Here is a 26,459-nt window from a genome sequence, read left to right as displayed (position 1 = left end):
ATGGTTGTAGTGTAAGTAAATCAGTGGTCTAACATGGTTTCAGCGTGGGCAGTGAGAGAAGAGGAAAGGAGACTGGTGAGACTGGTGCTCCTGCTTGGTGCATGAGACGAACACAGATGAACACTACGGTCTGTGAAATGGGGACCAATAGAGTCGGAACAATCAAGCGAGAAAATAAGAAAAAGTCGTGCATAGAAAACCAACAAGAGAAGAAAGAATGCAAGTCCATGCATGTTGATTACTTTATTACTGCCTTTGTGTTTACCTGATGTGCCTCCGATGTCCATGGCTTTAAGGTTGCGTGCTTTTATAATGTTAACAGTGATGGTGTTAGCAGTAGGATTATAACACAGAGACAAGAGCAGATCTCCTCGACTTCCCTACAAATCAAACACACAAAAAAATCCAACCAAGTAATAATCACACATGGACTGCAGTGCTTTAGTGTTCACAAAGAATGATGCTGTGTAAAGAAGAAACTTGTTGCATTTATTAACTCCTGATTTTCATTTAAAGCATATAATTAATTTATACATCCGTAGCTCGAATTAATCAAGATCACATTCCATGTCAAGCCACTCACACTGCCGTCACTGCACGGTTTCAGGTCCTTCCAGAAAGTCTGGTGTTGTCCCAGCTCCACCTTGTTTAGGGGAATAGACACCTCTCCTATAGGGTCGTTCCTGCTGAAGCGGTCATAATCCAGCACCTGCATGTAGAGCGTGCGCTCTCGCACCTTCTCATACGGGAACCCTGGACAAGCAGATACAACTGGATTTGCCACTCAGATATCTACAAGCACACAAAAGGCTAGTGATCGTGAAATAAAAACTCCAGAGCTTTTGTTTGGGAACTTAGCTAAAAGAAAATTTGAGTGCAAAGGTTTTCATCCCCCATGGTTTATATGCCAAAAACATAAAATTTTAGCCAAACAAAACCTCACTAAAATTCCAAGATGCTAAAAATGAAAACGTGTATGCACTTACATAACCAAGAGCACAAAGCAAAATTTAGAGTAAAAAAAAAAAAAAAGTTTTAATATGACCCCATTCTCCAGAGTTGGCTGTGTATGATATCTTGCAGAGTTAGAAGATATAAACATACCGTAACATAACAAATAAAAGAAACTAAAGGATCCTCACAGGATATGAAAAATGCCAGAGGCAGTTGTAAAGAGCCAGAGAGGAGCAAGCAAAGTAATTAGAGAATATTTAGAGCCAGTAAAGGAGTTTTCTTAGGCTGCTATATTTCTTTACTTTGCTGTCTGCTGTAAAACTAAGCGGGAAAGATCTCTCCCCAAGCTGGTAATACGAGGTGCCAAAGTCTTCGTGATACCGAATGAATACATAAATCTATATCCATATTCAATTTGCAGAACAGACTGGACGTTCCAGATGACACGTGTATGTTATATGTACGCTTAATAAAAAATAAAAGTAATACAAAGTGTACAATCAGATTAGATTTAGTCTTAGGTAATCTAAACAGTTTAGCTTCCATAAACTGCATGTTATATACAGTGTATGTAATTGTGGTTTTGTAGTTAAATGGATGCCTGTCTGAGAGTTTTACATTTTGTTTTTTTTCCCCCTCACCAGACACTAACAGACAGCTGATACCACACTTAACAGAGTTTGGGGCTCAACTACACAGTATGGCACACAGGATGGTGGCTAATCTCCAGTCCCCAAAGAGATAACTAAAAATACATGCCATTTCTTATCATCCTTTTATGAAAAGGTGCGTCACGGCTGTCTTGAACATGCGTTAGGGTTCAGTAGAATAGGTTAGGCATATGATTAGAACTTTAATATAGCCATCCAGCTTGCAGTGCCTTTCTTGATTCGCCTGCTGAGCCACAATTCTTCATTACACTCTTTAATCCGACAACCCAGTGGCGGACTAAGAGCACTTAAAGTAGGCCTCAAATTTCAAGAATGAGACATAGCCACTGAAAGTACATCAAGGTCTATCTCTGTATGCAGGACAGCTTTACTAAGCTCCCCCGAGCTCTGCATTTCATTATGCATTGTTGCTAACAGCTCTGCTATTTATCCCTTGCCCAGTGCCAGGTCCTTTAATCTGTGTTCCAATGTGTTCCAACAGCACACTTCCTTTTCCACCAAGCTGAGCAGCTGAAACTTAGTTCTATTTCTGTTCTTGCCCTGACAATACAGCAAAGGAGATAACGTCTTTTTTTTTCTAGAAATCTCTGCTGCTATCTTTGCTTCTCACAAGTTCAAAAAAAAAAAAAAACACTCTAAAGGTTGTGCACATGAGTGTTGGTATCTGCTTCATGTGCCTTCTGAGTAGAAATGTAGCATTAATCCAGAGGTTCTTTTTGGAAAAGAAAAAAAACTCTTCTGTTTAAGAAAGTTAAACATTGTTGATGAGGTGACGTTCACAACATTTGTTTAACTTTTTTTATGGAAGAAGTTTCCCACTTCAGAACATAAGAGTTTATGCTTTTCAGTATCTCAGTAAAATATATCTCTTTTTTTGAGTGAGAGAGAGAGAGAGAGAGAGAGAGAGAGAGAAGAAGAAGAAGAAGAAGAAGAAGAAGAAGAAGAGAATTTTTTTTTCCCTTTTCTGGAAAAAGAGAGACCACTCTAGATTTTTCTTAACTTAGCATCTCCGTATGGTAGCCATTCCATTCCAGTGTCTGGTCACCTGAACCAAATCTTAATGAGGAAAAGGGAAAAAAAACACTGCTTTTGTCATCACTATCCTCTTCCAATGGGACCAGCTGGATTGTCCTGGAAGAAAACTTGCTTCCTTTTGCTCTGACAATATTCCCCAACTCTGATGACTGGTTTATCCACCATGACAATGCTCAATGCCACACAGCCAGGTCAATCAAGGTGTGGATGGAGGACCACCACATCAAGACTCCATCATGGCCAGCCCAATCTCTAGACCTGAACCCCATTGAACACTTCTTGAATGAGAGCTGAATGTGAAATCTGAGCTGCTTGAATTTTTGCTGTAGAAAGTCACCCAAGACCAATGTGAAATATTGGTGGAAAACTTTTCCCAACTTAAAACATTAGTACTGTGTTGATAAAAATAAACAGGAGCTTGTTTTCCTTGCATTATTTTAGGTCTGAAAACACTGTCATTTTCTGCAAAGAAATGCTCTATGTGTTATGTGTAATTTGGGAGATGTGTCAGAAATGTATAAAATAAAACCGAAATGTTGATTTTACTTAAACACATATCTATAAATAAATAACTGAAAAACTGATCATTTTGCAGTGGTCTCTCAATTTTTCCAAAGCTATAACTCGTCTCTTAGATGTTCTACAATATTAAATCTTAAACATAGACGCTTTGTACTGTTCTGTCATGTCTCTGTGTTTTATTTATCACCAGGGCCCTGTATGAACCTTGTTTTTACTGTGTTACATAAATTAATGTTAATAACTGTCAAATAAAATTGTCAAACTACCAAGTGGAATAAAATAATTCAGATTGTGCTGTTATAAAATAAGCCTGCTGTTAATTTTCTGTGTGACCTGTAAACAAACATACATTTATTACATACATACATTCATATATTTTTGTCGGAAGCTCTTATGCAGAATGACTTGCATATAGCTAATTTATACAACTGCACACCTGAGAATGAAGGGCCTTGGCAGTGGTGGGATTTGAACTAATGCCCTAAACACAGAGTTACCGCTCTTTACAGGTTGATTGAAACACGCCCTTTTAACGTTTAATCCCAATGCAACATGAGGCTCGACAGGAACGCTTTGAACAGAAATGAAAGGAATCAAACTGACAAACCTTCAAACAGGAAAGTCTCATTCCAGTGAGGATTGAGGTTCTTCCTCTTCACTTTGGTCTCCAGTTTGTGCTTTTTATCAGGCAGAAGATAGATTTTTACAAAGGGGTCAGAAGTGCCGGAGAAATCTTTAGCAGGCAGGTCTTGACCTTTTAGTATTTTGACCGTGAGAGTAGAGTCCTGAAAGCTGTAGCCAACACTGAACTGAATCCTCCCCAGCTTCTCACTGATCGGGCCTTCATGATCCTCATCGGAGCCAGGAGACAACTGAAGCGCAAAAACCACACCCGCCCAACAACCGCCCACCCAACACACACACACACACACACACACAGTCATTTATGTAATCAGAGATGTTCAGTAAGCAGTAATTACTTCAGTTAGGATAGAGTGCTTTTAGAAATACTGTGTAATTAAGGTGTAACTGAAGTAGATTAACTCAATAGATGTTTGGAATTAAAAAAACAACAGTGTTCGTATCACTGAATCTGGTATCGGTCAAACCACACACACACACACACACACACAGTTAAAGCTCTGAAAACCAGAGCAAAGCACACAATCCACAGCCCACCATCTTACCATCACCATGTCTCCAGTGAGTGAGTTAGCGAGGTCAGAGACAGAGGAGTGTCCATCAGCATCTGGTGGCTGACCCTTAGGACTGTTTGCTGGCTTATTACCCATATTCCTACTGCAAAGAGACAGGTAGAAACGAGGAAGGAGGGAAACAGAAAGAGAACAAGAGTAAAGAAGAACATCCTCTTTCAGTGCGAGTCTCCATGATTTATTCCACAGTTGCTCAAGCTGTTCACACACCAAACAAACCCGACATAGAAAATTACAATTTCGGATAAATGTCTTCTTTAAGATTATATAATGTGCGATATTTTCTCTCTCAGCTAAATGTGCTTCAGACAACAAGCATGTGATGGACATTTGAACAAGATTATGCTCAGCTAAAAGAAAAACAAAGCAATAATACAAATAATGAATGAAAATCAAAAAATTGCAAACAAAACTTTTAAGACAGACTACTAACTAGACTGCAGCAAGCACCTTTGTTACACCCTTACTCACAGACAACCATTAAAGTATAAAGAATGATCAAATTATAAATGCAATTAACAAGAAAACATTTGTACCACAAACAGGCATTGAACAAAATCCAACCACGCAACACACATCATCAGATATACAAACAGATTAAAGACTTTACAGTCAAATGTGTTAATTTTTGGACCATGAGTAAATAAAGGAACAAGGAGGCTGATGGACATCACACAGAGATGTGCAGACAGCAAACTACAAAAGAGATGAGACCTGTCAAACTTGAAGATTGTATTATTCTTTTACAGCAGGAGACCAGATGCTAGAATAAGTAGTACAAATTTGTAGAGGGTCTGTATCTTACAGGGCGAGAGAGAAACCAAAGTAGCACACTCACTTTACAGTCTTAATCAACTAGTGAACAGAGCCAAACCCTGCGAAAAAAAAAGCACTAAAGACATGAGACAGTGCAAATGAGAGGCACAGAGAGAGCCCATGAGAGTGTGAGAGATAGACCACATATAAAACAAAGGTACAGACCGCTTGATGCACAGTAAGAGACAACAGAAGTGATGAGTAACAGATAGACAGCAACAAAGAGAAAGTGAGACAGATGGCTTAATCAAAGAAAAAATAAACAGCAACAAAACCACGGGTGGACAATTCAGACACCAACTGCAGGGAAGAGAAAGAGCGGAAAAAGAGAAAGGTCTCTGTTAGAAAAGAGATGCAACATATTATTAGCATGACTACAGAATAGAGTCAAATGAAACCAGAAGAGAGACAACGACTACACCAGTGCTGAATTATCAGAAGAGCAGAGCTGCAAGAGAGAAATAAGAGCAAGAGAAGGAAAGAGTGCAAGAAGCCTGGAAACACAAGAAACACTTAATCCTGTCAGTCAGATAAAGAATAAACAAAGGAAAATAAAGAAATTAAAAAAGAAAACCAAACCAAGGGCATACAGAAAGTTAAGCAAAATAGAGTGGATGCTGGAAAAAAGAGCAGAAGGAGAGAGAAACGAGATTGGAGATTAGTTTGACAAAGAAAAAAAGAAAGGCCAGGATGATACATTTTCTTTTCTCAGATTTGAGTGAGAGCTGAAAAAACAGCTTAAAAAATGCAAACATAGAAGGAAACAATAAAAAAAAGCTATAGAGAAAGAGTGAAGTCTTGAAGAAACAAAGAGACACAGTAAACAAATAGTAAGCTTCAAAGCCACAGAATAGAGACAGACAGTTGGCGGACGGACGGACAGGCAGTGGTGAGACGATACAGTCAGGGAACAATCTTTAGAATGGTGGGGAGACGAGGAAAGAAGAGAAAAATAACCTAACTAATGAAAGAATAACTAGCTTTACAATTTCATAAATATCGGATCAGATGCTAAGAATTCTTTCATGTCAATAGAAGGACCCCAACAGTCTAAAGAGATTAGGGCCAAAGTCCACACTCAGCACAGGTGTGCTGGGACACGAGCGGATTGTTTGGACCGAGTTTCGCAGGAGAAACTCATACATTGTCTGTCTGTCAACACGTCTTATCTACCAACATGGATATTACAGCTTGATAGAAAATGTTCTCTCTGTGCAACAGGATTTTTTTTCTTGTTTATTAATTGATTTAATAAATCATTGAAGACACACAGACGAACCCATACCATTTAAAATACGCACACGGAGCAAGCAAAGTGAGACAAGCCGAGACAGAGACGTTCACACATTCAGACAACACTGAAAGACACACAATACCGAAAGACTGACACACAGACAGACAATAAAAACACACAGAGTTGTGTAACAGCCTGAGGGAAAGGAAGAAATAAAATGCTCAGCTAGCAGATGCCAGGTAATATTTGGCATTTATGTTAATTAGTGAGTAATTGGTTAAGTGCATAATTGAGTGCTGCACAGTATGGTGGATTGGATAATCAGTTGCTAAGTGGTTAGGTGATTTGTTAATTGGTTAGCATAATTGATTTTTAGTGACAATGAGCTAAGCGAAATCTGATAAGAGAGTGATATGAGGTGAAGTGAAACAGAAATGGACAAAAAAAAAGACAGTGGGAAGTGGTCGAAAGATGACCTCGAACCTAAGGCATGAGACAAAAAGGAGAGAAAAGAAGGTGAGAAACCTTTTCCCTCTTACTGATTGGGAAGTGACAGAGAGAATCTAAACTAGGGCCTTCATAATTCATTGTGCCTGAAGTCTTGTTCATTGTTTGGTTTCTATTCTCCAGTATTAGAGAAGCTGATGTGTTAGAAAAAAACAGCCATATGTGTAGGACTGAAACCTTCCAGGACTGGAGAGTGTTATATGGAGAATAAAATGAGGTCAAATTTATATGTGAATAGAGTGCAGAAAGGTAAAAAGCACTTGTGACTATAAACACGAACAGTGCTGGCTTAAATTTGCTTGGAAATGCAGAGGAGGTCTGAGAAACATATAGACGAAGCAATAATAAGGTAATGTAGAAGAGATGATACGGGTAAGGAGTGGGCGAGAAAGAGAACGACAAAAGAAACCTAAAAAAAGAAAAAAATACAAATTCATGGAAGGCAATGTAACTTTCATTTGATCACACTGAAGCCAGTTCTAACAAATCCCCAGAAACTATTAAACTATGAAATATGTTTCTAATTATTCAGGATTCTGAATTAATGAATACATTTTAGAAACAGCTGAGCAGTCAGGGGCATGAAGAGCCAGCAGTAGGGGGCAGAATGATCTCAAATTCCCCAGAACACTTCTGTTCATCCCATCACTCCCAGCTCAAAAGTAGGCTGTTGGCATAGCAACCAATGGGTAGAGTGGAGTGTACGTGAGTGAATGTGTGAGAGGAAGAGTGTGTGTGTGTGTGTAGAGGTTTTGGGAAAATGTGGGGCGAAGCAGCAGACAGACAGTTACAGAATAAACACACCAGACAATGAGAGGATATATGACAGGTACAGGTGAGAGCCTCGGTAACACACACACACACACACACACACACAGATACACACGGACATGGGAACACACATTCAGAGGCAGGCGACTGGGCCATTTGATGTTCACCGTGACCTGTTATACTATCCTGCTGTTACCTGCCCCGTGGCCTGCATGTTGCCCCCCGCACCGACACAGCAGAGGGTAAAGTGGGCAGAACAGCCTCGGCTGCAGGGCTGTAGAGAGACGCGAGAGACACAGCCATCCCTCCCTTCTTCCCTCCATCCCTTTATCTACTTTCGAGATATCCCCTTAACATGTCCATGGCAATATTACAGAGCAAGCACTCACACACAGAAATCACACTCCTGTTTATTCTACACCCTATATACCATTAACAAAACACACAAGGGACTCTATCTCCCACACACACACACACACACACACACACACACACACACACACACACACAGTACATGCCATTTGCACTAAACCACACTACATATTTCTCACACATTTCTTCTCTGCACTGGGGGAACAATGTCCAAAACTCATCAGAGTGGAGAGAGAGCATATGAGAGGCGATTACATAACCAACCCACTTCAGCATTTGTGTGTGTTTAGTGAGGATGTGTGAGTGATATGAATGGCAATGAATGACAAGAAATTATTCCTCAAATGTATGTAGGTTTGACACACATACACATCTCTCGTTCTCTCTCTCTCTCTCTCTCTCTCTCTCTCTCTCTCACACACACACACACACTCCCTAATTAAACAAAATGAACTACAGCAAATATACAAAGTATGCAAATACATTATATAAACAACAGCTTGGCTACCAGAAATTAAAAAAATGCTTTAAACACTGCCAGGAAATTAAACGACATCCAAAACTGTAATCTATTAAAGAAACTATCATTTCATAGAAATCACCTAGTTAGATTTTATATATAGGCTGTAATTAACTGGGACTGATAATCAGCACCTGTGTAAACTTTGTACTGGGAGCAGCAGCAGCTTATCAGCAGTTCAACAACCATTAATCATAAAGTCCTGATTCAGTACTTTATGCATTTTAAATTTCCAACCTAATCTATTTTTCTTTTTGTAAATATTGTATTATTTATTTATCTGTTGAATTCCAGACATCATTGGAAGCATGAAAAGGCCCCTAGATCCACATCTATTATTATTGTTGTTATTGTTCCTATTGTTATTGCACCTACAGTACAAAAATCAAGGTGTTAACTGACATCCAGTGCAGCGGGTCTGCTCTATACGCGTCTGCCTCAAGGGTCTGACAGTGGCAGCTTGGTAGGGCACGGCTTAGGCTGTGGTAGCTCAGTGAATAATCCAAGGCCCATCCAAGGATCATCAAACAGTTGATGGTGTGTCTAAAACCACTTATCAGCTGCTAGTCTGTATCCTCAAGTGTCGATTACAGGGTTATTCTTAAAAAAAAATCACTGCACAATAGCCTATAACATAAGTCATGTGAGATCGTCTTTCAACTTCATTGTTATGAGGCTATGTTGTTATTAATGTCAGCCTGCAACAAAAAATATGGTCATGATCTCTTGCTGACTGGGTGGTGAATACAACAACAAAAAAATATTATCTTGACACAAACAAAACAAACACATACCATTTTATGCACAAACCGTTTTATTGTGAGCTATACTGTAGGGTGGAAGATGTCTTTATATGCAATTTCTTTTAGAAAAACTACAGGATTAAAGGGAGGAACAGTCTAATGCACGTGAAGCAGAACCGGGTGCTTTAATTATACTTAGTCTGAAGTGTATTACAAATGTTTGCAGTAAAATACAGCACAAAATGTTCAGAACCCAAGAGCTTGGCCTCAAAGCCACTCCAGAGTCCAGCACTGCAAAGCAAAGCCAAATGTGAAAAAATCAAATTATCACACAAAATTATTTGGAATTGTAGAGCAATTATAATAAGACACAATCCAAATAACAGTGCTGTAGGACCTTCTCTATTTAGCACTACATCACAAAACAGAAACTGGATCTTACCATTTTAGTGAGCTCAACCCCAGCCAAAGAACACACACACACACACACACACCTACCTCATTTGTCTAGACAGATTTTGTTATGAGTATAACAGCTGTGAGGTTACAAGAGAGGTGGCTTACTCATTTTCACCATCAAAAATCTATCACTATGAACAAAAAAAACACTGAATAATAAATAAGAAAATGAATACTGAAAAAAAAGTCAGCAAGTTTGAGTTGAGCAAGTGATGCCAACTTAACATGGCTGCTCACAGCAGGAACAGTAAACAAAGCAGCACGTCTTACCTCAAAATGAGTTTGAATATACAAGTATATACTTTAGATCATCCAACATACATATTGACTTCTACAACACTGTACCGTTCCTCTTGTTTAGAGGTGGAAAATATACATCAATCTTCACCACAGTTAGCTGCAGGTTTGTTGCTGCCTTCCTTCCAAAATTACAGAGTGTATAGAAGCAGTGTAACTGATACACTCAAGCTGCCAAAGGATAAAGATGTCTAAAACATTCCTAGCTAAATGTAATTTTACACATGGAATCAATCTCACAGTTGGATCTAGCTCGGATCTCACTAGCACAAAGGATATTAGCCTAATCAGGTACCATGTGTCAAAATGTCCATGACGCACTTCGTGGTACTGTACTAAAATATATTTAATTGACAGTATATAACTCACAAAATTTGTCAGCAATTAATTATTCATCCTCATTTTTAACTCATGCGATAACACCGATTGATGTGAGTGATGCTGATGAATAAAGCGATAACTCATCCCCTCGTTTAGTTGGTGGTGCATCCTTCATTGGACCACAGTTTCACTTTAGCGAATAGTTTTCAAAACTCCATATGACAAAGATGATCATTCTCAGACCACCACATATATATTAGTTACAACTTTATAAACATTTTGGCTTATACTGCAGAGAAGCAGTTATGCCTATCAAGCAAACCTTAAGCTGAAGTGTTTGTGAAAGAAAGAGGGAGTGAAACGAAGTGCCCTATAAAATTGAACAGGCTTTTACTTCACAGGCAAGAGAACAAAAATGACCAATGAACCATAACAAACTGTTTCAGATCCTTTGTGTGTGTGTCTGTATGTGCAGGGGAGATTGAGAGTATGTCTTTTGTTCCCAGTGGAAGTCTCTCCCACCAACATTTACCCTTTTTGATGTAAGGGGTAATCTGTGACTGGTGTGAAGTAGAGTGTGTATCAGAGAAGCAAACATCCTCATGTACCCACACTGCTGGATGAACACACTTCCAGTACACTCACATGCAGTGTGTTCTGCGTAATGGCTTCTTCACCCATTTAGACTTCTCCACATTCGGTTGTGTTGTAGCCTGCAATAATATAGCTAAAATTTGAAGTTATATCATATTTTTACTGACACGCAATTGTCAAGTCCTGGGTCAGAAATTGCTAGAACCTCCTTTGGCTGCAATTACAGTTTTAAGTCCTCTGGTTTATGTCTTCATCAGCTTTAACATTGATATTTTGTTAGAATTGTCCTCGATTTTGAGAAGTTTTTCAATCTGAGCTGATGGACAGAATCACCACAACATGATGCTACCACCATCATGCTTCACTGTATTGATGGTGTTCTCAGGGTGATGAGATTTTCTGCCAAACACAGCAATTTTCTGTCAATTTTCTGGAATAAATTTTCACCTTCTTGCTCAATCCAACAGTATTTCAAAATAGATTTACTTATTTTTGTCTGTGTGAGCTGTGGATCTATCCAACTTCTTCAGAGTTGTTGCTCTGGTGATGTCCTTACTACTATTCGGGCTAAAATGTCATAAATATAGTCAAATCAGCAAACATGACAGTGGAGAGCATTTCTTACTCCAGTAACAGAAATATCATGTTGATTACAAGGAGTTTGTTTCATTTACTTTCGCCAACAATAGGTGTTCAAACCAGAGAAGAAATTCCACTGAGGCGTGAAGAGTTCAAATTCGATTAGCAGTAAAGCATGTCATCGTGACCACACTGGCTGTCCAAGACTACACCGTTACACACTAGAGATCTTCACAAAACTGAATAATTATCTTAGATACAGTTGTCTGACATTTCTTAAGCACGACTTTTTTATCGATTGGTGCACAGTTTTCTAACGAATGACATATTTATGTAATTCATGCAGGGGTGTTTAAAAAAATAATAATAATAATGACAACATTAAATATTAGTGAAGATTAAAATCCAACCCAAATCAAGTATAACAAAAACACGATTTATTAACAAAAACCTGAGACATAGACAGTAAAGAAAATAACTAGAAATAGGAACATAATGTGGCAAAAAAACACTGGAAAAAACTAAGTGACAAAGTACATAAAACAACGACAAAGACAAGGACTCCGCAAAGCAGAATGCAATGCAGAGGAAATAAATAGGCATGGTAATAAACAGTCAGTTAGGAACTGAGTAGAGACGAGAACACACGTGGCACAACACGCTGCTGGAGCGCCCCTAATGTACCAGGAGAGAATGTCCAATCAGAGTCCTGGCAAATTGTTCTGTACTTTTTTTTTTTAAAACCTGTTCAGCCCTATAAAGTCAGGAGTAGTTTTGACTACAAAGACTGCTAAAAATGATAGAAGTATTCTGTCAAAGTATACGTTAGGCTCCAAGGACAGATGGTAAAATGTCATGACAAAGCTTCACACTGTGACAGTGAAAAACATTTCACAAATGTTATTATTTGCATATTACTATAATTAACATCTCTCTCTCTCTCTCTCTCTCACACACACACACACACACACACAGAGTAAAGTGAGGTATCATAAATTATAGAATCAAGCAATCAAACTAGCTGAATGTGTTCACAGCTTAGATTTGCAAACATTTTGCACGGTTATTTTACCAACTGTCTAATTACACCATCTAGTTTGTCACATATAACTGCAATAATTGGTGGACTATTGCTTTACTTGTCGTTTTGTATATCGCTAATTTCAATTTTCACTAATTCATACGTGACAAAAATTTCTATTTGCTTTGTTTTTGGTCCACTTGCTGCTTCATCTGCACACATTCATGATGCAGAATCAGACAGTGTGTGCATTGATTCATCAGTCTCTGGTACTGTGCTGCTCTGGTTTAAGGGCACTTTCTGATTTGTCTTGTTTTTTTTTTGTGAGCAAATCAAACTTTGAAAGGAGTTTTGTAAAAATGGCCAGAACCAAACAACTCTGGTCTTCTTTACTGGTGAGAACACACTTTTCAATGCTCCTCATTAAAATTATAAGGAAAAAACTGAATTAGGGGAAAGAAAAGGAAAATTAGTGGAAAGAAAAGGAAACAGTAGTTCAGACTTTTGACCTTGATGCTCCTGTGACCTTGTCTGGCTCAAGTCCAAACGCTAATCAGTTCATCCTCTGGCTTCAATGATAATTCCATGTAAATCCTACAAAAATATAAATCCTGATTAACCTTACAACCACTTATTCTTTAAATATAATGCTGATAATAATCATTTTAGATGGACTAACAGATAGACGGACAGATTAAGTACATAAAACAGTAATTTATCTTATCTTAAATAAGAATGCACCTGCATGACCCTCAGAGAGAATCGATAAGACGTGTCTATAAAGCGACACATCACCATATTCCTAACCTAATTCCTGATTCAGGGAACACGGCCAAGTGCAAATAATTTAGTATGCTTAGAAAGGCGGGATAACATGAAACTAAACCAAATAAAAAAAATGATATATAATGTTTTATATAATTATATATAAAAGTTGTCTAACTGTGGTATAAACCTTAAACTAACTGGGTGTGATAACTGCGTTAGCTCATAGAGTCTGAGTTCATCTCTACACTTGTTTTGAGTCTGACTCTCGACTACATTTAAAGATCTTTCTGCGAGGGCGGAGTCATGATGTTTGATTCTCAGTAAGAGACAGTGCTAAGATATCTGCAGAGACAGCTTTAACAACACATATATAATAAAATGTACCCAAAATATCATAGTCCTGCATGCACCAGGAGACAGACGTAGGCAGGAAAGCTGTACCCTATTTCAGTTCTGTGGAACAGACACAGTGCTCATGGTGTTCAGTGTCTAGGATAGTAAAGGAAACATGACTCAATCTGACACTGAAAGTATGTTATAAAGGCTTATTCTGGCCCTTATCTAATACTTGCTGGTTATGTGTTCATGAAGTATATTTAGATATGGATAAAGATGTATAAGCTGAATTATACAGTATACATACAGGAGAGTGAACAATTTATTAGGAAGTCCTTCAGAGCAGAGAAAATCAGAGCATCAGATTGAAGGGAAAAATGACCTTAGTGACCTTGACTAGCGTGGCAGCATTGTTGATTTTACACTAGAGAATGTGGGTATTGTGAGTTGACACACCATTTTAATGACAGAGGTCAAAGGTCGAATAGACAGACTAATTGAAACTGACAGGAAGAATGTAGTAACTAGTCTTTACAACAGTTTAAAAAGAAAGGCATCTCTAAACGTACAGCATCACCTGAGTTTAGAATGGGCCCCTAGTATGGGGGTCATGGAGTGTTTGTCTTCATATTGCAAAACTCATTTCATCTTGAAACTCGAATCTTGTGATCAAGCCCTTTCAGCTAAGTGAACTGAAACTGGTTAATTGGATATAAAGCCATCTGAACAAGGCTTTCTGCTCTTCGCCTAATCTGTTTCATATTCCTATTCACAAGGGTGGGTCACAGACACAAACTCATCCATTGTAATCATTTTTGTTATATATGACACAACATGGGATTTGAGATAATCGATCCTAAACATGCAACAATACAAAACAGACAACAAATACAAAAGCATGACCCAGTCACCGTTTCTCTTGTTGTTTTTATATTAAAAATTTCATGTATAACTGTCATTTCTGATGTCTGGTTTCCTCTTGAGATTCTGTACTGCAATACACACCGCTCTACATGTAATTCTGTGCAAAATCAATAAATGTAATCATGTAATGCATAACTTAATCCTGCTAAAGCTACTGAGAATCCTGATCCCCTCAGTCTTACATGAGTGCTGACTGAAAAAGCCTTGCTGAGTGTGTTCCCTACTGCAGCCATTCAGTCTAAATACCACCATCACTGTGGGTGTTTCTGCCCGGATCCCATGTAGTACTGACCAAAGCAAACCGCAAAAACGGCTAAAGCTCTCTGTACATGAGTGAATTCCTGTTGTATTGTCTTGAGCAGCTAAATGATCTTCACTGTTATGATCTGAACAGTAATTTTGTTTATATGCAATTTAGTATAATAGCTCTCTCTCTCTCTCTCTCTCTCTCTCTCTCTCCCTCCCCCTTTCTCTCAGTGGTTAGTAGTTTCTAATTAGACAGGTCTCTTAAATGAGACTTTACCTCAGCCTAAATTACTACAGGCCACAGAACACAACTTCAAACACACTGGTCATAATTATCAACTTAGTAGATATGGATTGGTGTCAAAGATGCATACAAAAATGTCTGTGTGTGTGCGCGTGTGTGTGTGTGTGTGTGTGTGCGTGTGTGTGCACTTTTAGCCTTTTTTGGGAGAAGATTAGCCCACAATATCAGGATAGTGTCAAAAAAAAAAAAAAAAAAAAAGGTTTCCTTTTAGTTAAGGTTAAGGCTGCTGTTTGGTTTATAGAATTCACTAGCAACACTAATCATTATGTCAATGGAAGGTCATCAGAAAGATAGAAAAACATTTATCTGTGTGTGTGCGTGTGTGTGTGTGTGTGTGTGTGTGTGTGTGTGTGTTATTGATTCTGTCTGTTAGATGATAAAATTGCTTCCCATTATACACTCTATTTCATACCATATTATCATAACGGTGATATTATTCTAATGCAGAACGGCCACTAGATTATTCAAGCGCTCTGGGTGATGATTACTAGAATAGCAGAGGCGACCGGCCTGCAGTTTTGCCAACCGTAAAGAAACTTTCCATAAAGAGAGATTCTTTTCGGCTTTTCCCTCTGATCTGCCAGACAGCACTCCTAGCATAAGAATCATGTGTCTGTGAAAATGTGCGTTCCTTAGCTGAACATTTCTCTAGAACATTTTGTCCAGAAAATTGCAATGAAAAGCTGATGAAACCAACAGAATAGACTGCTGTTTTATGGGTTTGTAGAAGACAATGAGAGTGCTGTGTGTATTTAATATTGATGGTGTTCTCTTGTCATCTTAAGTGGGTAAGGTTACAGGAGGAATATTAACATCTAAAGCGGTTCACTAAATCACACACAGGTTCAGGTGGCTTACGACTTTTCTGAGAGAGACATGTGCGTTATTCTTAGACGTACGCACTAATGTCAGTCCTCTAATGCACTCTCGTTCAGCAAATTGCCCAAACACTGTAAATCAGCAAACTAAAACGCATCGCAGCTGTTACGGACAGAGACGGGGAAGAAGATTCATAAGCACTCCAAATAAAACAACCACCAACAATCATGCCAGATAAACACGCTGAGAAACTATTAATACTGCTAGCAAAGAGAGCTGATTAGAAACATCAGCTCATTGTCTAACACACGTGCGTTTTTGGTTGTTGTTGTCTAGGTTACTGAAAAATGCTTTTTTTTAATAGATGAATGCTTATGTAAGTGGCTGGCATGCGGTTGAATAATGAGACCTCTCACTGAGTCTTCAGTTTAAATGCACACATATTGTACGTGCCTGCACACCTTGTTCCAAAACACACACACGCACACACACACGCACACACACGTGCAAGCACACCAGAAGAACAAGGGGATGTAGCAGTAAAATAATGAGGCAAAAGAATAAAAGGAGCATGAAAGAGAAACAAAATCCAGAATTAGCATAAAAAACTAACACAGAGGAGTCGTAGCAGGAGTGAAGGTGAGGGAGGGGAGATAAAAGTGTTGGAGAGTAAAGCAAACCAAATTTATTTATAAATAAATAAATACAAAAGAGCCGACTTGCACAGGATGAATGCTAAAGAGCGTGATGGCTTTAAGTGTGCTGGTGTGAAAAACAAAGCCAAATCCCTCAGTGGATGAGCTGTGGCCCACACAGCAACCGGTGGTGTCTGTGAAGCCCCATGTGCCTCAGGTGAAGATTTCATTAGAATGATTAATGAGCTAGATAGCTATTAAATGACAGAGCCGTACACCATCCTTAAAAATGAGGCAGTCACTAAGATACTAGACTTGCTCACTTTTACTTGTTTGTTCTCTTAAATGAGTTTCTTCCTAACAAGTCACCCAAGGAAAAGAGCAGAGAACGAAAGAGAGAGATGATAACGCTTGAGAGAGCAAGGCTGTTAGCAGATTTTGTTACCCAACGGTGCTACATGTATGCACGCTGATTATCTAGAAATGTTCAAAGTAATATTTCCCATTTTCTTGCTCAGAAATAAAAGCACATTTAATGGAACGGTTAGAGTAGTGTGATATTACAGGAAATCTCCATCCTCAACAGCATGTGTATTAATCTGTATAATTATGCCATCTTCATTTCAGATTTGAATTTTTTTTTCATTTAAAATATGATATGATGTATTTTAGGTGAAATCGGTTGCTCTTCTCAGATGTTTAGCTTTTACTTCATCGCTACATAAAAAGTCAGATGCAGCAGCACTTTAATACTTTAGTCTCTTAGCTCTCAAACCTGTACACTCTGCTCAAACACAGAGGGTTCAGCAAATTAACTCCTACTCAAAAGCAAAAATGTTGTTTTCTAATTTTTTTGTTGTGTTCATGTTGATCATTGCCATTGCTCATTTTGATCTTCAACCACTAAAATTCAGTTAGGGTTATCAAGAGAAGGAAAAACACACATCTCACACTGAAAGCCAACAGCGTCCTGATTCATTTTAGAACAGCCAGAACATCATTTGTTCTTTATACTGATTTAAAATGTACCATAAGTCCATATTGAATTCCAGTGTACTAGTAAAAAAAAGCTAAACATTCTGGTTAATATCAATATCAGTGCTATCATCCTCAAAATGTTGTAGATCACTAACTAGCCATACAGAGTTTCTGTCTCTGCTACTGTATAAAGCTCTTTATAATATAGTGCTGACAATCACTGAAAAATGCTGAGTGAGAAAAGAAGATGTTTGAGTTTTTTCCCCAAATTAAACATCATTGTAACTGTGCTAGCATTCGGCAGATGCCCATAACCAGAGCACAAAGATATATCTTATTTAAACTACTGAGTAATTGAGGGTTAGGGCCTTACTTAATGGCAGCAGTGGTAAGTTAGTGGTCTTGGTACTCAAACTCATAACCTTCTGACCAGGAAGCCAACAACTTTCCTATCAAAGTCACCATGTGAGATCAGAGTGGCACACAACTTGTGATAATAATCATAATCCCTAACCACACCACAAATACTTCAGTATTATGTCACAGTATCAGATTTTTTCATTAAGGCTCCTGTTGTTTCTAAAGTTAGAATGGTGATAGCTCTTGTGGAGGTAATGAAGTGAAGGCCATGCGGACTGAACAAAAAAAAAAATAACAGACTGCGCAGCTAAATCTTGTCACATTGCCACGAGTTTCATCAACCAGTCTGAGTGAATTTAGGTCAATCTTGGGCTAATTTACAAGATCTAGAAGCACAAGCCTGCAAACATGCCTGCTTTAACTAATACCAGCCAGCTAATCATTGAAAAACAAAACATTTTAATCATTATAAATATGTCAGTGCACAGTAAAGAGGATTTGATTGGACGTTTTGATTGGACTCAAACATCCAACTTAAGATTGTATTAATTTCTTTTCTATCACACATTCAAGTTATTTTCTTTTCCATGGAATCAAAAAATACCAAGGATACAGTATATCTGGTCTGTATATACTGTAAGATCATTTCCGTGATCTTGTGCTGTGTTTTCTGACTTGCTCATTACATTTCTAACCTTAATCATTTCTTTTGTAAAAGTTGGTCCAGTTCCTGAATAATTGTACAGTACATGTAGCACCTTTAATGATGCAGGAAGCCACTGGTTTCATGCAATACAGTGTGGGTTGGTTAAGTGCATGTGAAAGCCTCTCTGTTGCCAAAATGATATTTCCTACGTTCAAAATGTATCTAGTATACTCTGTACAACACAAACTCACTGAAAGGTAAAGCCTTTCGTATAATTTGCCATCTTGCACACCCACGCACAATCCACCATCCAAATCACATTTCTCATTGTTACATTCCAAAAAGTACCACATGCACAAATGCACATGTACATACTCACATGCTCTCTCTCTCTCACACACACAAACACACACACACACCAACACAAGCCAGTACCTCTTGTCAGCAGGGGTTTCTTGACTGGGTGGTACCTCCTGTAGGTCAGGTAGATTGGCAAAATCATCCTGCTCAGCCAATCCAATCGTCAGAGAGAGAACCACCATCTTCCCTTCCCTTCACCCCAGGTAAACGTAAGAAGACAGGAGAAATAGTAGAGGGAGGTTGTTTGGAGAGAAACAGGAAATATAAAGATTATGAAAAGAAGCAGTATGATAGCCAGCAAAACAGCACGGCTGAGATCTCTACAGGGCTACAGTACATCAAGAATCCAAAAGTAACAGCACAGAATCTGTTTTTGGATCGTTTGAGCCAAAATAACACTAATCTGCGACTGTGCCAATACATTCCAAGGTCCCTGTGTACAGATATCAAGCTCTAATTGGATATTACGTCCCATCCTTCAGTGGTCCTTAATGTAATGTTTAGTGCAATCAAGCAGCTGTGTATTTCACAGATCCTTTAAACAGAGCCCCAGTACACATGCACACATCTTTGCCTCACATATCCCCTGTTTTACCAACCCTTCCATCACTTTATTGCTGTCTCCTTCTCTCAATCTTGCCCACCCAACCCCCTATCCCCCAGTAGGTTTCAGATTTAATTGTGCATCATTAGAAAGATCTGGACTAATTGTTTCTATTTGAGAGTCAGGCCAGACCAAGGTGCCTAGGGTTTACCACTGTTTTCTGGGCCATCACGTTTTCTACCCTCATTACCATTTTTTAAGTTTTCCTGCATCCTTTTTTTCGATCCTTAATTTCTTCCAATTTCTTCCAACTGCCACTCTGCTGAGCTCGCCCTCTTCAAATCCCTGCCATCTCACCTTTTTAACAGCTTTTCCACGTTTTCCATTATTTGTGCCTGTGGCTCGCTCACTCTCTACTTTCTGAACATAAGCCCACTCACCTCCCAAACATTTAAGCCCTCCTTATGACATTTATCCCTCCTCTCTCTCTCTCTCTCTCTCTCTCTCTCTCTCTCTCTCTGACACTCTCTTCCCTTTGTAAATTGCATTCTGTCTCTCTAAAAAAACCATCTGTCTATTTTCATGTCTGGCTCACGCTCTCCTGGGCATCCCTCCTTTTTTGACACTCACTGCCTATTTTTACCTTCCATATCATAATGCCCTTAAAAAAGTGACAGGTTCCTTAGAAGGAGCCAGAAACACATCATACAATCACACAGAAACACCCGCATGCACACACACAAGACAAGACACAACCACACACACACACAGACACAGCATGGACAAAAAGTGTAGACAAACCAGCACTGGGAGTTTTTAGTCTCAGTACAGATAGACAGACTGTTCTAATAGGCTGTTAACAATGCCAACACTTCACACTGATTACAGAGCAAGAACCCTCAATAATCCGTGTTTGTCTCGTTCTCTCTCTGTCTCTGTCTCTCTCTGTGTCAGTTTCCCAAACAGGTTGTGAAAGCGAGTCTCCTCCTTGTTTAGACAGCTACGCTTTACTGTGGAGAGGAAAAAATTGTAAAATAAATGAGCTGCTCTCTTTCTAGCAGCCAGCATTAAAAATGCCACCTACACATAATGCACATGATCAATCTTCTGTCGAGGGGCAATTGTTGTCAAATATGTATTGTCAGTTGTGTTCTATTAATAGACATATTACCAGTAATGTACCAGTAACATGTAGTTCTTGCAGGTTCACTATTATTATAAATGCAGCACTAATATTCCAAATTTTACAATTATGTAAATGTGCATACATTTTGAGGAAAGTCCAAGATATTTCTCTCTCTCTCTCTCTCTTTCTCTCTCTCGCTCTCTCTCTGCCTGCAGTTACTATCTATTGTGGGTGTAATGAGGCTGCAGACAGAAGATCAATGTGTCGGGCTTAACATGAGCCTGCAGCTAGGAGCTTAACCCCTACATCTGACATACAGATAACCAAAACAAACACAGTAACACACATTGTAACACGCACAGTAACGCACATGGACGCACACATGCAAACACACACACCCATTGTGTAATATCCTATACATACATGCATATGTAGATATACAAAAACAGTATTTTGGAGAAAAGAAAAGAAAAGAAAAGAAAAGAAAAGCATACATTAGAGACGTCATTTACCTTTAAACCCCTAAAGACATATAAATGAGTCATTCATAATCATTAGGAGTTTTTCAGTAACACCTGAGTGATTACAGTAAAAAAAAAAAGAAAAAAAGAAAGACTTGAGCTGTTGTGAATGCGAATATTTTACGTGTTACATGATTGATTAAAGTAATCAATAAAGTAATTAATGAATGAATGAATAATAATGTCTAAAGCAAAACATGAATTAATATGAATATTTAAGAAACATTAATAAAGGCAAAGAATTCCATTAACCTTTCAGTATATATATATATACAAATTCAGGTCTAAAATATTTATATTTATTATTATTATTATTATTATTATTATTATTATTATTATTGTAGCAAATAGTCTCTAAAATCAGGCTTTCAAGTGATTTGGATGTGATTTATCTCACTGACAATTTAAAATAATTTTTTTTTTAAATGTGGATGCTTGGTATGAAAGGGTTCAGTCTCTTCTTGGAATCAGAATTTAATCAGGCAGCAGTTTTTTATATTTTTCATCCCTAACTTCAGATTCTCACCCACAAGCTAGCTCTTCTTAATACTTTGATATCTATCAACCGGGGAGGGTGAACACTACCAAGTGATCCTCTGAAATATCTTCTGAAACCTCTGCTCATGCTAGGTCACAGGGAAGCTGATCCTAATTTGAGGAAAGTGCTAATTTCCCATTCCTAATTTCGAACACACTTGGAGGCCCTCTCCCCAAAAAACAACAGCTGAACAGCACAGAGTTCACAAAAACCTAAGACCTAAGTTATTTCGAATCGTTAGATACATCATCAACGCTTAAAAAATCCCTCACACATCCATCAACCAAGTGCAATGAGGCGATGGCAAGATATTGCACCACATTTCAAGCTAATGCTGCAGAACATTAAATATGGTCTAAATGCGGTTCTGCTCTCCTGTCTTTAACACTTATTGATGAAAACCATGCCTTTCACATCAGAATAAATGCATTAATGCCTTTAAATGCTACCCATGTTATAAAAACCATTTGCCTAGCTGTGTGAAGGCACTCGCTCATTTATCTTATCTCTGCGCTATTTAAATATGCAGTGCAAATTACAGCCCTACTCTGAAATACTGCCCTCATTCCAAAGCAAAAATCCATAATAATTCAATTAACTATGTCAAAACATGACCATATGTTGGGGGAATGGAACAGAGAAAAGAGTGGAGTCTGTTTGGAGTTAAATAGATTGAGACTTCTACAAAATGTCATGGAATACATCATCTATCTATCTATACATTCATCCATCTTTTACACAGGGTCACTGGGAGCTTGGAGTCTATCCCAGGGGATTTGCAGTACAAAATACGGGACACTCTGGACAGGGTTCCAACCCCTTACGGGACACAATTAGCGTCCAACTGGAGATACCAATCAGTATACACTGTATCTTCTTGGATCGAGGGATGAAACCAGAGAACCCAAAACATGGGGAGAAGATGCAAACTCCACACACAAAGGGTAAAAGCGAGAATGAAACCCCCACCCATGGAGGTGTGAGTAAAATTGCGAAGCCACCATGTCCCCTGGAAAACTGTCACAAATTCTGTTATTTATTATAATATGTGGTGAACCATAAATGTTTTTTGGATCTGCTGGCAATGTACAGTATGATGTTTAACCAATGTTTAAGCTAATACGGCTTTAACCGTGACATAAGGCTTAAAAAAATCATTTAGAGCAATATATTTGATTATGATAGCATTATACAAGATTGCGATTGAAGGATCTTAAAATATTATTGAAAGTATATAGTTTATAGAATGTTAAACACTACATTCTATTCATCCTCAAATATAATTTCCTACAGTGTATTGAAAGACAGCAAAAAAGTCCAGAATATTAATACAGATCCCTCAGGATGATTAAAAGCTTATGGGCTTGACCTTGGCAGTATATGCGCTCTCTCTCTCTCTCTCTCTCTCTCTCTCTCTCTCATGCCTCTTCCTCAAAGCTAAATTATGGTTGGTTGGTTTTTTCCTCAGCCTTCTGAGAGCAAAGCCCATCAAGAAATTAAAATGTGACCAGGAATAAGCCAACTTTAAAAGAACAACACAAGGTGGAAAATAAATATTATTATAAACTGAATTTAATAGATTCATACTTATACTGTACCAAGTTTGCCACACATGAACGCACACTAATACCACAGAGTCTAAGAGCATGAGAACCATATTCCAGCATTATACATATAATATAATATCTCAGGAATAAAGGTTAATGTTGACCAGAAGGATGGATATGAAGGATGGGAGCAATATTCACCAGGTCAAAATAGAGCTTCATGCAGATCCCAAGAGTCAGACAGATGGAGAGACGAGACAGACACACTCCTGGTCTAAGAGGTGAGAAGAGGAGGACGAATAAAACTGCTCAATGTCATAAAATGTCTTAGAGTTGAAGTGAAAATCAGGTTTTGCATTAAATATATTCAGGAAATATATTCCAAATGGTCTTAGTGTATAGACCCAGACCTTGAGCTTTCTCCATCTCCATGCTGTCTGCTCTGTGGGATTATATATCTTTCACAAGTTTTCACCTGAGAACTTTCCACCTCAGAGCATTCAAACAGACGTGTTAAAGATCAGAAAACATGATTTATCAGACTAGGTTGGTGTTGTTTGGCTTCTGTGCAAAGTAATCAAGTTCTTTGTTTAGTTCTTCAAAATAATTTAGAGTAGAATAATGAGAATTTATTATTAATAAACAAAACAGTTATTAAAATTCATGTACTAAATTAATTAACCTTCCAATAACCCTGTTACCCCTTTGATGATACCATACACAGAGACTTGGCTTAATGGCTTAAAACATACTACTATGTGTGCATGGATACAGAGTCACAGGATTAAAGAAGCAAAAGCTTTTGAGAAACTTTAAGAGTGACCAATTTTAAGTTGGAGGAAGGTTTAAATGGATTTTTCCTACTCTGAGATCAGAAATTTCTCGGTTCCCATTTAGATTTAAAGCAGTCAAGGAGCTGTGATCTAAGCAAACATGGTGACACGGTCATGCCTGGGAAAAGCCCAGACAGTAAGAGACTCACAGGAAAGACTTGACATCCAGGCCACGGTTCTTGATCTGGCTCATCATGTAATCCCAGCTGCCGGGGTTTCCCCTCAAGACCCGACTCCCTGTGCCTCCTGACCTATAGCGTGCAGCTCCGCCCCCTGCTGTGCTGCCTCTAGTACCTCGAGTTCCTGTTCCTCTATGCTGAGCTGTGGATGTTGCTCCTCCCCCTCCACCCGGCCCTGCCCCTCCTCCAGGTTGAGGATGGAGCTGACCCAAGCTCTGTGAGATGGCTGAACGGTCACCAAGGCCTGAGGCTGGAGGTTGGATGAGAGGCTGCTGGAGGCTTTGCTGCCTCAGCAGTGTCTTGGGGCGGGGCATGGCGCCCGCCAAGGGGATTTGCTCCAGAGATGAGAGGGCAGGGTCTGTGAAACTGATTGGGCAAAGCAGGAAAGATGGGAGTGTGCGAGAAGAGGAAGGGTGAGCACGACACAGAGATGGGCGGGGCAGGAGCAGCAGAGAAGGTGGGACCAGCATAAAGGGTCGTGATGAAGAAGAGGAGGATGAAGAGTCATGTTGGAAGTTGGGGGATGAAGTGGAAGCACCATGTGAAGTGTGGGATTGAGTGGAGGGGCATGGAGGGAGAGGAGAGGTGAGATTGAACAGAAAATCATTTGGAAGAGAGCCAGTGGAGGACAGAAGAGGAGTGAAAGGAAAGAAGGTAGAGAGGTTGGAGGAGGAGAAGTTCAGAGATGGATGAGGGCAGAAAGAAACAGCAAATGATGATAAGGAGGACAAAGGCATTGAAATGAACTCATCAGGGTGGGGGGAGGTGGAGGGAGGTTGAGGAGATGCAGGGTGAGAGTGAGAGCGAGGTGAAGGAGGAGAGAGGAAGAGAAGAAGACAGAATGAAAGGACCATCAGGCCAAGGCAGTAGGCACAGTAACACAGGTAGCAGAAGAGGTTACAGCCACCTTGGTCAGCGTGAGCCGACAGGTGTGTGTAACTATGCATGTGTGTGTGTCCGTTCCCGGGCCGAGTCGGAACACCTTGAGCAGACAGCGAGCGGTGCAAGTGTGAGTGCAAGTGCGCATGACTGTGTGTGTGTCCCTGCAAGGTGTGTGCGACCTGCTTCCGGGGCGTCGCCGACCGAGGCTGAGCGGCACGTGGAGTATGTCGCGTCTGCCCTGAGAGTGTCTGTCGAGGTGTGTGTGGCACCAAGCGACCACTGCTGGCTCTTCCAGGTGACTGCTTTTTAGCTTGATGAGGAACGCCCATCTTTTCTTCTCTTTTCTTCTCTAAGTCCTTTACATAGCAAATCCAAAAACATGTCCTTCTTTCTTCTTTCTATCACTTCACGTCTCTCTGTCTTTCATCTGGCCCATGTCTTATATACTACTTCAGTCCTCAAAAATTCTACACCAACCAATCGCCTTTCTAATCTTTCTTTGTGGAGACGTCATTCTTTCTTACTCACCTCCCCCTGTCACTATTTTCTCTCTGTTCTCCATCAGCAGCTGTTCAAAAACTGTGTCAAACTTACTGGAGCACAACTTCAAACTTCAATTAAGCATTAAAAATCTGACAAGAGGCAGTCTCCGACATGGTCGGAGGCCAAACAGCCTGCTGCACACCAAACTGCTGGACAGCTGAGCAACCAGCTGCATCCAGCTGAAAATAAACACTGAATAAACACTTTTTTTTTTCAGAAATGCATTCTGTACAGGAAGCTACTAGGCTGTCAAATGGTGACAAGTAGTGACACAATGCAAGGCAATACAAGAACAGTCAAGAGAGAAAAAGAGAGAGGGAATGAGAGAGAGAGAGAGGGAGAGAGAGAGAGAGAGAGAGAGAGAGAGAGAGGGAGAGAGAGGGAGAGAGAGAGGGAGAGAGAGAGAGAGAGAGAGATACAGAGAGAGAGAGGGAGAGAGAATAGAAAAATGGAGTGTGAGACACAAACACAAGAGACAGACACATATAGCTGCCTGAAAATAGAATCCAATTACAGAGTGAAGAGGATGGAGAGGGATAAAGAGAAAGAGAGAGAGAGAGAGAGAGAGAGAGAGAGAGAGAGAGAGAAAGAGAGAAAGAGAGAGAGAGAGAGAGAAAGAGAGAGAGAGTGAGCGAGAGAGAGAGAGAGAGAGAGAGAGAGAGAGATTGAACGGAGGAGGGGAGGAGTGTGTGTGCACAGCAAGACCAGAGACAAGTGCAATGAAGGGAACGCATGAAGGA

At 39.4% G+C, this 26,459-nt stretch overlaps 1 protein-coding gene across 4 annotated transcripts in view; it reads right to left on the bottom strand.

The window, feature by feature from the left end:
• Window positions 1-26,459, bottom strand: part of syt7a (synaptotagmin VIIa) — a 108,469-nt gene that overhangs the window by 6,000 nt on the left and 76,010 nt on the right. For 2 of the 4 annotated variants that reach the window (XM_060887294.1, XM_060887293.1), the window contains 6 exons: window positions 24,265-24,660; window positions 19,082-19,198; window positions 4,370-4,481; window positions 3,790-4,054; window positions 584-753; window positions 266-380 (listed from right to left, as the gene is read on the bottom strand). In XM_060887294.1, the coding sequence (XP_060743277.1) occupies window positions 266-380; window positions 584-753; window positions 3,790-4,054; window positions 4,370-4,481; window positions 19,082-19,198; window positions 24,265-24,660 (1,175 nt within the window). Of the gene's footprint in view, window positions 1-265; window positions 381-583; window positions 754-3,789; window positions 4,055-4,369; window positions 4,482-19,081; window positions 19,199-24,264; window positions 25,787-26,459 lie in introns of those variants that run through there. The other 2 variants (XM_060887291.1, XM_060887292.1) reach the window with 2 other exon arrangements.

Source organism: Tachysurus vachellii, chromosome 14 (assembly GCF_030014155.1).
Source record: "Tachysurus vachellii isolate PV-2020 chromosome 14, HZAU_Pvac_v1, whole genome shotgun sequence".
NCBI classification, from domain to species: domain Eukaryota; kingdom Metazoa; phylum Chordata; class Actinopteri; order Siluriformes; family Bagridae; genus Tachysurus; species Tachysurus vachellii.
Note: the sequence above shows the minus strand (reverse complement) of the source record. Positions and strands in the feature narration are given on the sequence as shown.